General features: G+C 37.5%; 1 protein-coding gene and 1 long non-coding RNA gene across 5 annotated transcripts in view; one reads left to right on the top strand and one right to left on the bottom strand.

Moving 5' to 3' along the window:
- The window catches only part of SYNCRIP (synaptotagmin binding cytoplasmic RNA interacting protein), a 26590-nt gene extending 23514 nt beyond the window's left edge, over positions 1-3076 (top strand). For 2 of the 4 annotated variants that reach the window (XM_062608332.1, XM_062608334.1), the window contains exon 12: positions 345-3076. In XM_062608332.1, the coding sequence (XP_062464316.1) occupies positions 345-370 (26 nt within the window). In that variant the 3' untranslated portion in view covers positions 371-3076. Of the gene's footprint in view, positions 1-341 lie in introns of all 4 variants that reach the window. The other 2 variants (XM_062608331.1, XM_062608333.1) reach the window with 1 other exon arrangement.
- The window catches only part of LOC134158438 (uncharacterized), a 411508-nt gene that overhangs the window by 242614 nt on the left and 152557 nt on the right, over positions 1-16337 (bottom strand). The window lies entirely within an intron of this gene.

Here is a 16337-nt window from a genome sequence, read left to right as displayed (position 1 = left end):
ATTCAATTTTCAACATGTTTTCATGATGACTATAACCACTAAGTTTTCTATTACTGTTACTGGGAATTTTCGATAATGTAAAGTTGTTTGTGACTCAGTGCGCAAAACCTTAGCTGGTGATACAAGGTTTAAAGCTTAACTTTAAATAATACCAGTTTGTGACAAAGTGGTAAAACACCCCATAGCAAAATTCCAAATTTAGTGGCAATCAGAAGGCAAAATGTTCTTGTCTAATAGTTTTATTTTAAAATAATTCATTTTGCTAAGATTTTATGTTAACAAATATACAGACCAGAGTTTAAAATGATTTATCTAATTGATTCCTTTTGTTACCTGGCTAGCAGGGAAAAGGGGTCGAGGCCGGTCCTGACCTGTTACAATGAAGACTGACTTGCTATGTGGGATTACACCAGAAGCTTGCAGTGGAGTAATGGTAAGGATATCAAGCAACCTTAAGTATCTCAGCTGTATAGGAGCATATTCTATTGCAAAAGACCTTCCTGCGAAGATCATGGATTCAAATATGGGACATTTGAACTAATACTTGGACTTTGAAATGAATTTCTTTAACAGTTTTCTCTGCAGTGCAAGTTATTAAACTAAAGCTACTCTATTTCCCCGATGTGTTCAACAAAATCCTTAACGTCTAGCATGGTATCTTAATAAAGAATAAAGTCGTTCTTTTAAAAAATCTGCTTTAAGTAGATTTTTCCCCCAAGTTTTTTTAGTTAAGGATTCCAAAAGTGGTATTCACAAATTCTTGCATTTAAATTTTTTATTGCAGTGGTCTAGATGAATACCATCATTGGTATCCTTAAAATTTATTTCTGCTCATGAAGGTTAATCATGATTGTCTATATAGTAATCACTTATGAATTGTGTTCAGATACAGCAGTTTCAGGTGTAATCATCAGAGCTGGTTAGTCAGGCATTCCAGATAGTGGTTCTTTTCAGAACCTTTTTTAAAGGGTTGGTTAACTACCTCAGTAGCAGAGGATTGAACTATACCCTGTCTGTACTGTACATAGAAAATCTTTGTAGATAAAAGCAAGGCTTGTTTAATATGATATGAGGGTAAGATTATAATATACCAAATGTAACATTCTTAGTTGCCTTTAGTTCCAGAGGCTTTGTAAGACTTCCTCATGACCATCATAACAGGCCTTGCTTTTGTCGTATTTTGTGGCTGAAAAAGCAGCCTTGCTTCTTCAGATATTGTAGTTATTTGGATGTATAATAGTTTAGCAAGATGTTACTTTTGTAAGACATCAGATGTTCAAAAAAAGTGCATCAGCAACTTGTACTAAATACTGCAGTGTCCCTTTATAAAAGGTCAGACTAAAACTGACAACTGTACAGTGAAGCCTGACATTTGGATATTTTGAAGTTTTTCATAAATCATAGAATAGCATATGGCTGTAGTTTAGCTTTTTAGATAAAAGGTATGTTTTCATTAGTGCATTTCTTACTGCTGATCACTGTAAAAACATGTGGATCAGCTTTCCATTTCTCTTACGCAGATCATGATAACCTGTAGAGTAGAGTAGAGTACAATCATTTGTGCTATGTTTTTAATTTTCTAAAGCACCTTGATGACAGTGAGTGTTCAGTGGTGAAGCATCCTCTATTGAACCACCCTTAAAAAAGACGAAGCAAAAACAAAATAACCTTGCCAAGTCCAACTTCGTATAGGTAAAAGTAGATAAAATTCTTTCTTTGGACTTGGCAGAAAGAGCTTCCCTTAACCCCCTACCCAAAGGGATACTGCAGTTATACTACATACCCATAGGCACCACAATGAAAATTGAAGCTTATACCTAATTAAGGTTTTATACACACCAGTTCCCCCAGTAAATGCAAATTTTAACAAAATTAGACATGTCATATGTTGAAAATGCTCATGGCAAACAATCATTTTGCATTCCTGCAAATAAAATTGTTTTATACTGTAAGCTGGAGGCGAGTGTAACTTATTTTTGTAATAAAGTTTTTATTTTTTTTATGTGTCATTAATATAAATGTGTGTTAGTACAGAGGTCTTCTGGTTAAAAACTTAGAATCGCACACATTTCAGTATGTTTACTTGTATTTACATAATTTTTAGAATAGTGGTTGCCAATAGCCTGTATGTTTCACATTAATTGATTTTTTTTTTGTTATCTTAATAAACCATTTTAGTATGTTGTATGTCAATTACTGGGATAGCTGGGACATGAAGTGTAATCTAAAATTGTCAAATATTCATTGGAATATGTAAATGTGCCTTGCCAGTTTTGAACTTTAAGACAAAGTAAGCAACTGATGGTGGAATGAGTAGCCAATACGTAAGAGATTTTTGCTACCACAGTTTGATATACTGCCCTTGCTAAAGAGAAGTAACTTTTTTCCTCAAATTTTGAGCATTGAAATACACAGTTGCATTAGCTTCTGAATTTTCAAATCTAGCGATAAAACATTAGGCTTACAAAAGTGAGTTTGCTAATTGTAGCCTTAAGTATAATTTTGAATTTCAATGTAATCCTTGGTGCTGGCATTCCCAGTGTCAAGGAGTTTAAATGCTCCCTTTAAAGAGGTTGCCATGCCTACTGGCACTTTTACTGTCATATGGTTTTATAAGGAACACTGTCAAGATGTGGAAACTGAATTTGGACTTGCTATAAAATGAAAGCATTGGGGGTTGTAGGAGAGGGGAAGTCCTCATATTTACTAATCTTGAAATCTCTCCATTGCTGAAAAACTTAAAATGTTTGTGGGATCACAAGTGCTAATGACTTAAGGTGGAAATGTGTTGTAGGGAGAAAGGGGATAATATATTTATGGAACTATAACAGTTGATAGAATCGCATAAAAACATTGCTGTTAAGGCACCACGTGTTGAAATTGTGGATCACATCCTAAATTTCAACTCTAAAAAGCTTGCTAAAAAAGAAAAAGGTAAAATTGACAGGAAAGCATTTTTAATGGAATGCAAGCAATGGTGAGCGAGCAAAATACCAAGATCTTGACAGTGTTCCCCCTAATTATGAACTCAAGCCATTATAACTTTTAAAATTAAATATGATTTGCACTGTTCTGATATTGGTGCAGTTTTTTAGCAAAATGATCAGAAAACAAAATTGCATGTGGTGATTATTAGTGTGGAAAAAAACCCTAAAAACAAAAAAAAAAGTTATTTTCAAAGCTTTAAATCTGGTTGTGTAAAGAAAAGCTTTCATTACTAAGCGGAAATACTAGTGAGAATGGGCAAGTGCATATATAGAACGTCAGTTTGGTTGCACTGGGTGTTGGTAAACTTGAAATGTTCTACAGCAATAATCTCCTATGGAGTGCTTTGGTGACAAATGGACATCAAATACACAGGTGTTTCTGGCATGTTGAAGGCAATGTTGTCTTAATGTATTATGCTGCCTCTGTCTATTCTCATAGGAGGCTTTCTTTACTGAAACACCTGCAAAGGTTTTAGTTTAAGCTGGCATAGCTCCACAGTGGTTTGTAATTTGTTCCTAAATTTGAAGTCTAGTTGAATTTAATAAGAAATCAATAATTGCTGCTGCTTAACACTTCTGGTTTATAAACACTCCAATACACAGCTTTTAAAATTAATGCTCGTTTTAATACTCATTTTTTGCTTGAAGGATTTCCTATAGGATATACAACTGTGTAATTTTTATTATTTTTTTTTATAATTTAAAGAGGAGATTTGTTACAACTTGGAACTCAAGTTTGTTTTTACTTTTGGAGGAAGGCTGTTATTACAGATACTGAGACCAGTTTCTGATTTTCTGTGTTGTAAAACTCTTACCTAAATACTGCCTTGAATCTAAAATAAGGAATAATAATTCCCTTTCTGGGGGTAAAGGGTATGACATAGTGTAAAATAGATGTAGCCTTTTCCAAAGGTAGGATTTCCAACCTAATATTTCAGGATAAAAACGTTATGTATGGCTGCAATTTCTTCTCTTGTGCCTTTGATAATTCTTCAGAGGCTTAACTTTTCTGTTCAGCCTAACAGTTATTTCAGTGGTTCCATTCACCAGTGAGGGGAGACTTTTTATTATAAGAAATAAAACTGAATGGCATGGAGACATAAACACATACAACATTTCCATGAAAAGTGTGTTCAAATCGATACATTCTACAAAAATAAGACTGTTACTCCCTCGCTTCTGTTAGTGAAAACTTGGTGGAAAATGTTAATTGTTTAAAATGGAACAGCAATATTTTGAAGAAGGCAATGGGGCAGAACTCTTTATAATGTAGAGTTCTGAGAATGGTAGAGTTGGAGCTTGAGTTTGTTCACAGGCTAAAGCTTATGAATCCCAATTTAAAGACTGGCTGTGATGGACATGAAAGTCTGTCTTTGGTGAGTGTCTTCCTGAATTAACTCTAGCACATGACATCTCTTGGCTGGGGGTAGCTAGTTGCATTAGTTGGGCAGAGGAGACAGCAGACTGTACTTTGTCATTTGCTCTGTCAGATAAAAATGGTATGTGGCAGCAGGAGAGGAAGTCGAGCTGAAGATTCCTTGATCCTTAATAGGGTTAGTGGGGGGAGAAGGAATAAATCAGTGTTACTTTGCAGGCATCTAGTGCAAACAGACATAAAGGAAGCTCTGATGTTAAACTTCTTCTGGGATACTGATAGTGACCATGTCATCTAGTCAATGCTTTACAAATGTTTAATTACATTTACTTGTGTTCTGAAGTCCACAGGATAAAAGAGTGACTTTTCTCTGGTGCTCCTTTGCTTTTACTGTTACAATAGATAGTCCTAGTGGCACTTTAAAAAAAAAAAAAACAACCAAAAAAAACCACACCAAAAAACCCACCCCAATCATGTTAGCTTACTTGGAATTTGGACAAGAGGGGCAGTTGTCTCTTGTCATCTTTTTCTTGCCAGTGTCTACGTGGTTAGTATTTTAGAGAAATACTTTTAAATGGGCAGCTCTTGAGTAGATGTTGCACACAGCAGAGCTCACCTGGAAATGTTGGGTGACATTAAAGCTGTCTTCATGAGAGTTGTGTTAGATGGTCAGACTTCCAGGTATCTGGTAAAAGCTTTTGGTTTTGCGGGGGGGGGGGGGGGGGGTGGAGGGGTGGTGTGGTGTGTTTGGTGTTGGTTTTGTTTTGGGTTTTTTTTTTTTTCAATAAAAAGGGGAAGAAAAAAGCACCTGTACAGTCTAGAAGACACAGACATGTTATGATGGTATGTAAGTAATGAGTCATTAAGTATGGCTTGAATTTTTAAAATTTAAATCAAAGATAGATTTTAGTTCCAAGAGTTGTTTTGTTCATGGACATTAGTGTCTGCTCCAAAGTCAGCCCTTGGTTTTTGACACTCATTTAGGTAAAACTTGCAGTGTCAGAAATCTGGATTCCCTCTAGTCTGAGAAGGATGTGTTTGGGTCATTAATGCTGAGAGTTCACAATCTTTGCACAGTTAGCTCGACACATTTTACTTGTTCTGGTCACTAACATGTAGAAAGATATTTGAATCTTAACGCTTATTTTCTTTGCACTAAGGCAGTTATGAAATGCATTCTTAGCTCTGCTACACAGCCAGTAGAATAACCTATGCCATTTGACTGCACAGAAGATAATGGTAAGTAAAAATAGACATTTTAGTACTTAAATGACTTTCGGTACCTAAAATCCTAACTTCAGCAGGCTGTTTAATTGATTCTTTATCTGCAGTTACTAGGGAGGTTGTGGGTTGTAACTCTTCAGTTTTAATGTGTCCACTTCAGTGCTAAGTGAATGTTGGGTGTAATCTGTTCAGTGTAATCCAGTACTGTTAAATACGTTAGATCTGAAAGTCTCAGGAATGCTTCATAGATAATTAATTTTTAAATACTTTTGAATTGGTGGCTTAGCAATCGTAGCTTAAGGGATTTTCCATTAACACAGTCAGTCATTGAAAGCCAGGAACTAAATATATTAGGTCCTGAGTTCCTGGTTCCACGTATAGTGTTTCAGTATTGTTCTGCCATCTAACATTTTCATCTGGGAATTTTTTTCCTCTCTAGTAGGATGAAGAATGCACCTAATTCTGTTCCTAGTAGTGGTTATTTAAGAACTGTATTGTTACATGTAGCTAATTTGGGATTAAAAAGCTTCCTCTGTGATAATTCAACACAGGCAATTTTATAGATGCCCTGTTTAATAAATGAGGGTTTTTCTTAAGCTGCAGTTCAGCATACTTAAGAATGAAACTCCTCTATTACAAAACACTGGTGAGAGCTAGCCTAAAATAAATAATAATCTGTTTCATAATGCAGATGTATTATAGTTGAAAGGTGATTTTTATCTTTAATATTACAGCACTTGAGATGGCAGATACAAATGCCTAGTCCCTGCGTGTGAAAACGCTGAAGTGGCTATTAAAGGACTGCTCCTGTTTCCCTGTTTCAGGCTGTGGTCAGAGACTTCCTTTGGATAGTGCAGTTTTTTTCTTTCACTACAGATAGTTGTTCTAATAAGATAACCTGTTTCCAGTCCACGGTTTTCTGCAGTTTTGTTTTGTTGTTTGTTTTGTTGTTGTTTTTTTTTTTAGCTTTCTATGTGTGCTTAAATACTTTTTTTTTATTATTTAATTTTTTTTTATTTAGCAGAAGACAAACCTCCAGTGGCAATCACTGGTGTGTATGTGAGTTGTATTTTCACAAGAAGTGACCAGTATGTAACATTAACTAGTCTAGTAAAGCAGTCCTCTATTCATGTTACCTACACTTTCACGGAAGCATGTTAGTTTACACTTGCTTTTGAATGTCTGCTGATAAATGTGTCAGAATTTGCAACTGAAAACTGCTGCAGGTTTCATGCTAATGGAAGAACAGACTTGAATATAAAGTAGGGCAGGGCAGGGGGAATGTTGTAAATTCTGTCACAGGAAGTCCTGAAGGTACCACAAGCTTTAGTTGGCTTTAAGCTTTAGCAGTGAGTACAATAGAAGCTGGGCTCATGTAGCTGAATGATCTTTGCTGCTTTGTTTCGTTATGCCTCTTTTGTTGCCTTCTTTCATTATGTTTTTCATTATTTTTTCTAATGACAGTTTATTGCCCTCATTGTAACATTCTTTAGAAAGAGTACTGCTTTTATCGAGTACTGAACCAGGAGGAATATACAGATGAATGGTGAAAAAGTGTTGACATCTAAGCTTTGCGATACAGTTTGTAATGTGCTTTGAGGTGCAGTAAGATGTACTATACAGGTACAAATGACATTGAGGTAAATCAGGTAGTGGTCATATCTTGGCAAGGTTAACTCAAACTACCTTCAGTGATGGCCTGTGCTAAAGCAGATTATTTGCTACTGAAGTATGCTAAAATGCTCCAGTAGTTTACTGTGGAGTTAGTAAAAAGCAACAAGGACAGTAACTCCAGTACAGCTGCAGGTAGATTATGATCCGCTCTGATTTTTGTAGTCTCTGGAAGAACAAGAGACAGTCATGCATAGTGTGTTTTAAGCATCTATTAAATTTCTAAGTCCTTTAGAAGCAACCTTTTTATCCTTTAATACATGAAGGAGAACATCTAAAGTTCAAATTCTGCACACAGCTTAAAGGGGCATACTTGACTCTGAAAAGAAGCCCCGCTGTTAAAGAGATAATCTGTCTTGGAATCCCTGTATCTAGCAAAAATGCATATAGTGGGGAAAAAAACCTCATCACAACACAGCACTCTCTCTTCCCTGTTTCCTAAAGGTATTTAGGAGAGGATGTTAATATGCAACTAAGGACATGTAGGTTAAATAGGTGATAGGTGTTGAATTCTTAGATACGGGGCAAGTGAGATGAAGGCAGCAGTAGCGGAACTTATGCCTAACAGTTGCATTTTAAGAATGATGTGAAGAGATTTCAGGTTTCACAAATGAACTGTGTTTAAAGTTCAGTTTAAAAAAGAACAGACATGTCTTAACTTGGACATCTTGAAGGGCAAAAAGTATCCCCATGAAAAGGAAAACCTACAGAGTCTTCTGTAAATACCTTTTGTTTTTTAAAGTGGTGTTGACAACCAGGGAAGTTCCTCCTCAGAGAACTACTAAGAAGTGTTTGCCTTTATTTAAAATTTTGACCTAGGAGTGATGGAATCACAGACATTCCTCACTTGGGAAGGCTTTTATGAAAACGTATTCTTGTTCTCTGAGAAAATGTATGGAGAGGGAACAGTTGGGAAATCATCTACCTGTAGGCACAAGGTGGCTCTTACATATGCCTGAACTCTACATTCCTGCAAACTTGTAATCTTAGGGCTAGGGGCAGAATAGCCAGGGAAGCAACCTGGGAAACCAGAACATAGATAACTTTATTTAGCTGTGTTAACAGCTTTGTAGGATCTTTCCTGCTACTAATCAGTCTGTCCTTTCCTGCAAAAGGTAGGTACACTGTAAGCCAGGCACCATCTAGCAGCCACAGAGTGATGTGAAGGGAATGTCAGGTGATGCCTCTTGCCCAGATTCAACAAACATCAGGTCGAAAACACAGGGTCCTCGGATTACATTTCAGAAGGTAAGAAGATCTTGTCCTGGCTGTCTTAATCATTAGGGCCACTTTATCTTGGTAGAAATTTCAGAAGAAAGCTGTCTGGAAGTGTCCCTGTAAAGGGAGGAGATTCTGAACACAGCAAAATACAAAAATGGTGGAGGAAATAAATCTCCTGTTACTATGCCTAATGCTGCTGTTTCAGATGTCCTGTTCTGAGGGGCGATATCCTAGAGCTGCTGATTGTAAACCTGCAGTTTTGAAGTGATGAACTAAAATAATTTCAGCCCCAAGAAAGCAAGAGCCAGTCTTGAATACTTGATTACATGTGTCCCAAAGATGGGCCCTTTTTTTCAGTACAGGTGAGGAGTTCTTTCATCTCTTTTTACTGGTATAACATGTTGCCACTCACTGCCCTTAATAATCCCTTAAAGGGTGTGCAAAGGTAGGATAGTTGAGAAAAACTGCTTTTAATGATGAGTCTTCTAATTGAGTGATGCTTGAAGGGAATGCAGTGTTCATTGCAAAGCTTGCATGTAAAGTCTTAAATGTCTCTTAATGCAGGGGAAAAAGGTCATAATAAGTGTTATTTGTAAAGCTGGGGTGAATCAGTGCCAACTCGGAAGCTTCATTGCAGAGTTTAGATTCAGGATGGGGCCCACATAGCTGCCAAGTGCACCAACTTCTTGTGCAGAGTTGGGGGGGGGGGGGTTCTTCTGGAAAGGAATGCGCTACATGCCCAGCATCCTGGGAGAGAGAAGTGGCAGATAGTTCCTTGGCATTAGGCTGGGACTTTTCATTAAAGAGCTGGTGGTGCAGGTAGTCTAAATAGGCGTACTCTACACTGGAGGTGGTCTTCATGTGCTCAGAAGTGAATGTACTTGCAATGAACAGTATGTACTTGGACAGCTGGGACCTAGAGGGATAAGAAGGTGAGAGCTGGTATGAAGGTTGCTAACTTGAAGATGTTCAACATTTCCTCAAGTCTAGGCTAGAACTTACATGCCTTAATACGAGAAAGTACACTTCCTTTGTGAACGAAAGGAATTTTATTCTAAGGCTGTCAAATGCAAAAGGCTGAAGGAATGTGGCAAGGTAGAATACACTTGCCAGGATTTGAATTTGCCAGATTTTCTTACAGAGTTAAGAGGGTCAGGCATAGGTACAGCTTTGTATTTTATTCTAGTATATATAGAGAAGTATTTCTTTTCATAGACAGCTTTCAGTGGGGAGAAGTTATTTTCTCTGCAGGTGAGCATGGGGAGCCATATCCCTGAAGACTCAGTGGGAGATGGGAATATTCCTGACTGTAGAATGTGAAGTGAGCATGTGATGGAGAACTCTGAAGAGTTCTTGGTGAAACTCAGGTGGGCAGCTTTGAACTAAGACATCTCGGACTGAAGGCACTAACTCCATGTCTCCTCACTGTGAAAACCATTCCTCCAGATAATTGGTGTTTTCAGTTTTGTTCCTTTCTTCTGGCTTTTAACTATTGCTCTTCGGCTTCTGGGAAGAAGAGTGAACCATCACTCTGTAGGTAGCTTGACTTTTCCTTCCAACCTGACAAATAACTAAAAGGGAAAATGACGAGCTTGGCTATGGCTCCCCACCATTTGTGGTCCAGGAGAACACCAGATACATGGGCTTTTCAGAATTGAGTCTGACTGGTATTCCAAGTTTCTTGACTATAACAGACCCCAGAAACACACTGGACATAGAGAACACACCATGATATAGTGATAGGTCATAGTACTTGATCTGTGTTTCTTTATGTCCAAGCAGAATGGTGACCAGAACTTCCTACTTGTTGAGATAAATAATGGTAATGAGACTCGTACATAAGCCACTTGGAATGTGGATGATACTAGAGAATTCTTTTTCCATTTTGGTATGTTCTGAAGCAAAATCTACTTTCTCAAGGAGGAAAAAAAAAAATCTTCCTTCTTGTATCAGAATGGCACTGACGCCAAGTTGAGGTTTATCTGAGACCTCCTAGTTCTGTGTGTTGTGTTACACACTATCTTATGTGAATGTGTTGAAAGCACAAAGACCATCATCTTCATCTGTAATTTTGGGGGCAGAGGGGGAGAGAGATTACTACAAACTGGACCTAAATACCCCAAACTCAAGATTAGACTGAAGGACTCAAAATTTCTGAAGGGGAAGAAAATGTTATTTCTTACAGTTTGATCAGAAAGATGGTAAGCTGATTTTAGTATTTAAATGCCTTTTTATTAATATAGCCTTTATGTCTCTTTCTGTGAAAGAGGGAAATCTTAATGCCTAGCATTTAAAAGTGGGAGTTTTTTGTACTTCTGTAGAAAAACATATATGCCAAGTAGCTTATGTAGTAGCAAGTTATCCAGTCAAATCAAACTGATTTAGGAAGTTTTAGAATAATAGTGTTAATATCACATCATACTAGTTCCAATGCCTTTCCTAGGCAGAATACTAGTTAAATGAAACAGAAAATAAAAAGCAAAGCAAAACTTTAATGGAGTTTCACAGAAACTGCCTAAGTCTTCCAAATATTCCTTGTTTCTCAGTTACACAGTTTGTGCACTTTCCAGACACCTAAGAGTCCTCTTACCTGCCTAAGCATGCACTCTCCACTCCCCAAAGACACTTTAGGGAAAACTAAGTGTAAGTGGCAAGCGTGCACATGTCCTACAAATGCAGTTCCTGGTTATCTGGAGAAATCCCAAGTAACAGTTCTTCGCTACTCTGGAAGAGAGACTGTGGCTTTCTGTCCTGCCAAGGTATGTCTGCTCATAGGCCTGTGGAAGAATCTTCTACAGAAGCACCATTAATGCCAGTGCTAGAGGTGAAGTAGTATATAATAATACATCATTTTTCTATTAAATAGGCCAGCATTTGGGGGGCAGGGAAAAGGGTTTGGCAGAACTTTCAGAAACTTGGAGGCAGCTGTCTGATAAATATGGCACTGATCAGCTATGAGCTGTAAGGAAGTCTGGCCTTGCAGAGCTTGGTACTGAGCCCTGAGCCCCTCTTCCTAAATTTTCTCATTAAAATTCTTACTCCTTTTGTAGTGGAGCTTCACCGCAAAATAAGCAACATGGGCAAGCTGTCTACATGGTTCAGAAAGTCTCCAAACTCATCCTTGCATCTGAGGAGAAACAGCCCTCTCTTCAGGCTGTCTTATAGCATTGTCACATGCATTCTGCCTGTCAACATTAATTGATCTTTTTGCTTTTGTTGTATATTCAATATTCTTGTGAGGGAAATGTAACAGATATTTATGTCCTATTGCTTTTTATTTTCTCTTTAATCATTCTGAAAATGCCTGGGTTTGGTGTATATCGCTTAGAGGAAAGTGTCAGATTGATTCCATACATCCTCAGCCAACAAATGGTAAACAAAACAATATCCTGGTTATACAATTGGTTCTATAAAAATTTCTATAAAGCATTTGACAAAAGACTTAACTAAAGCACAGATAATGTTTTGAGGGTGATAATTAATGTTACTTGACTTTTACCCTATACTGCTTTTACATACTTTGTAGTCAGAGAAACTGGTTGCTCAAACTAAAAATATCTCTATGGGATTCTGACCTGACAAAAGCACTCAAGGCATTTACTGCTGTATCCACAGAAGCTAAAGCAATGGCTGTCAGCATACCAGCTTGCCAGTCACCAAAAAATCCCCACGGATCTCATCACTTTGGGCTTACATGGTCATTATCAGCACCTACAATGGACATGTTCTTATTGGTAGGAAGTTTTCTCTGATACGAGCTGGCTTACAACAGCAGCCTTTAGTTAATGTTTTCCCCACTTTTGACAAGTTCAGTGTGTTGATTAGAATTTCCTCAGCATGTGAAGACTTCAGATTGGGATTTTTTTTTCCACTGTGGCTGTTGGGATTTGTTTGGTTTTGCTTTTGCCTTTTTTTTTTTTTTTTTTTTTAAGTGAGGTGGAAAAGAATCCACCAAACTGTGAAAGTTGTGTCTAAATGAGTTAAAAAGGATCATAAATCTTTATGGGCTAAATTGTCAAATTACACTGAGGGGGTGCAAAAATAGTGAAGGAACAGTTTAAGGAAGGCACTAGTTCTACTAATAAAAGTCATTTGGAATACTATTTTGTTGAACGGTTTTGTTTCCCGTGTTACAGCTGTCTCCTACTCCAGCACTACAAAACAAAGTATGTAATAAAACTGGAAAAGGATATTGAGAACAACAAAGATGATAAAAGGTACAAAAGTGAAAAATAATTCATTGGAGTAGGAATCTTAGTTTTGGGAAAGACTGCTCAAGTGGCCAAAGTATTTTGCTAAAATGATAAGCAGCAAGTGCATTGAGTAGAGAATAATTTTTCACCATCTCTTTGTAAAATATTAAATGAAATGTGAATGGAGAGCTGCATCTTCACTCATACAAATGTAAATAAGTAGTGGAACTCCTTGTTGAATGATTTTATGAGTGTTAAAACTTCATGACTGTTCAAAAAGCAGCTTGAAACCAAGCAGAAAAATTCTTTTTTTGGATATCCCCAAAATTGTGAATCAAAGGATGTTCCAGGAAAGTAGTATTATATTATTGTTTATGCCTTTACAACTTTTTCCTAAGTATGTGTTCCCTGGTGGCTGTCATCACAAACAGAATGCTCACCTAGTTGAAGCCTTGCTAACCCAATACAGCTCTTCTACAAATCCACCAAGTATCTGTGATGAAAAACTTATACTACCTTTAAGTTCTCCAGGCCTCATCATAGTTATGAGGCATAGGTTCTGCAACAGTTTGCAATGATTTAACAGAAACATGTTGAAAGGATTTTCTTGACAATCCTCAGTTCAGCTGAAACAAGAGAACAAGGCTTAAATTCCTCCTCTAACTCCCTACTTGAAAATTTCCCCCATTGACCTCAAAGCTGGTCAGTGGAAATGCCCCTCAGGACCTGATACACCTGTTTTCACAAAATGTGTATCCAGGGCAGCATTTTCTTTACCCTCATAGTACATGAATGGCTTGATTTTCATTGAGTCTTAGCTCTTAAGTATGGCTATAGCATTGTTTTACCTGTTTGCATTGGTACAGCTCCTTTTTCTTACAAATTAACATGGTTTGGGGTTGTTTGTATTTTTTTTTTTTTTTTTTCTCTCCCAGATTAACCTAGGTTTTTGGAAGGAATTAAGTTTTCCAGCTCTTTTCCCTGTATATACTGACCAGTTCAGTTACCTCAATACTCCATTAAGATACATATCCAGAGAGCTTATTTTTCACTTAGGTGAACTAAAATGAGATTTCCATAGACTATACCTTTGTCAGATGTTGCCACAAACCCAATATTAATTTCTTTAAGCATTTTTCCAGTGTCTTCTACAAAGGTTTTGTGCCTCTTCATGCATATTCCTTAATGGTGCTTTTTGCTGTTCACTTTTGCAGGCCAGTATTTCTTACTGTCAGTAATAATCTTGTACACTCACCTTGCAACTTTCTGCTCTTTATCTTTCTCTTTTAATGTCCCCTAAACTGTAGTTTGGACAGGACAAATTATTTTCATCTCCCAATTCTCTCAGTATCGAGTCTGTGAAAGAATGTATACAAAAAAATCCTTTTCATGTAAACAACTTGAAGAAAAGCTCTGTATATATACTGCTGTTGCTTTGGCCCTTTGTACTTCCTCCTTGAGAGTTATAAGCTCCTCAAGTCAAAACAGCCTCAAGCACATTGCTTGGCTTTGTTTCCCCTTCATGCCAATGGTATTTTCCCAAATGGACCTGTTTTGGTTGTCCCTCTGAAATTCTAACAGTACATCACTGTTTGCCCAGCATGGTTCCTTTTGGGTATACTGAACTGTCCCTCTGGAAAGAGTTACACTCAAAGTGGGTTCTTTAACTTCCTTACCAAAACAGTCTCCCTGCCTTTTACCCTTGCAAGTCTTTATGTTGGCTGGCACCAGTCAGTGACTTCATGGCTTTAGTCCTAAACACAATCTGGTAGGAGTTTTCAGGTTTTCCTATTGAATTGTATTTTACAGTACTTTAGGGAGGAAAATAATCATGAATTTTGAGTGCCCTGTTATACCTGAAACCCCTTAGCCCCACCCCTTCAATTTCAGTTGCCTGCTGAATCTGTTGCTAACCAAACAACAAAACTTTGAAACGGTGTAATGTCAGTTGGCAGTTCATTTCCCCTGCAGTTGTGGAAACCAGTGATCTTTTGAGAAGTATGTTACCCATCGTTTTATAAACAATTTCTCCCTTCCACCTTGCTCCTTAGTGTTCTGGAGCAGCTCCTAGGTTCTTCTAGGAGACAACTGGGGTGGGGATTTTCTCTGGAAAGCCAAAGTTCTTGTCAGTGTATCCAGCAGGTACTTTTCCTCAGGTTAACATTTCCTCATCTATGCTTTGATCTTGTAGTACTGAGAGTCAATTTATGGTCCATAATGTGGTGGTCCAGGAAGCAAATTGAATATGCACCATCCACTGGCAGCACACATTCCCATAAAGCTCATGAGCACAGGTCTATGCAGCTGGTATAGGGAGCTGATGCCCAAATGCCTAAAATTGTCAGATTAGCAGTTTATTAACTCATTTGTGTCAACAGACACAAATAATTACCCTCCAACCCAAAGCAAACCAGAAATGTTAATCAAGTGGTCAGCCCCTACTCCCAAGTTTTCACTTTTCCTTTAATACAGAAAGGCCAAGAAGCACTGCAAAATTTCAATTTTCACTTATGTTTTTTGTGTACAACTGAATTAGACTGAAACCAGTAACTGTTGATGGATGCCCTGTAGTTTTGAACTTAAAATTGTCCAGTCTAAAATGCCCACTAATGCTGAATTTTCTTGGGATCTGAGTCACCAACTTCAGTTTCACTTTTTTTTTTTTTTAATTTAAGCTTACCTATTTGCTAAATACATAAAATGAATTTTCCATTAAGTTTTCTGCTAAGTGGCTGAAGTTAAAGGTTAATATGAAGCCTTCTATTTAAGCTTCTGGAAGGGGCCTACAAAAGTGGTGAGAGACTTGTGGGGAATAATTTATATAGGAGAATTAATTCCTTGTTGGGCAAATGTAAAGGACTGATTACATTATGTAAGTTAACCTGGACAACTGCATCCATGAAAACGGTAACCCTCTTAATGCATTGAGAAGAACAAAAGCTGACTTGCTGACTCTGCAGATGAGAATCTCTATTATTGTTCACTGCCTGGTTTACTGAAACAAGCATGGCTTTTTAAGCTAAAAAAAAAAAACCAAGCACTTTGCTAAACAGAATCTTAGTCTTATGACTGGTATTATTCAGCTAACAACTGTAGCATTTAATTTTACATTGAAAAACTGCACTAGTATATTTCTGAATGCTAGAATACACAATCCTCTGTTACTATTAAAAATAATCCATAAGACTGCTTCCATGATGAAGTGAAAGATCCGTTTAAATTTTCAATGTTGTAATAAAATCTAGCTTTCCAGAACAACTCAGTCCTGGCCATGCTGCTTCAGAGCTCAGCTCCAGATGCATGTTTTCCCCTTCAGTTTGCTAGTTAACTAGAGAATCTTCCCAAGAACTTATGTGAAGAGAAAAAGGCTGGCTGTTACTGGGGAATGGGCAAACTATTTCTCACATAAGGTCAAGAAAATTTTGAAAAGCTGCCTGTTGTCAGTATCTCCCTTTTGTTCTTCCATGCTTGCTTAGGTTGGAAGACAAACCTCAGATGTAGCAGAACAACCTGAGTAGTCAGAAGGGGATGGGCAATGCCAACACAGCTGTCTCTAGCAGAGCAGGGTGGGATAAAGCAGGTTGTTGTAGTGTCTGCCCAGCAGAGGTGACCTGTGAATTTCAGGAAATCACACAGCTTCTCAGATGGTAAGGTACAATTAGTGCC

Source organism: Pezoporus occidentalis, unplaced genomic scaffold (assembly GCF_034315485.1).
Source record: "Pezoporus occidentalis ecotype Australia unplaced genomic scaffold, CSIRO_AGI_Poc_V1 ctg13, whole genome shotgun sequence".
In the NCBI taxonomy this organism is placed as follows: domain Eukaryota; kingdom Metazoa; phylum Chordata; class Aves; order Psittaciformes; family Psittacidae; genus Pezoporus; species Pezoporus occidentalis.
The sequence above is the reverse complement of the archived record's forward strand: the minus strand, read 5'-3'. Positions and strand labels throughout refer to the sequence as shown.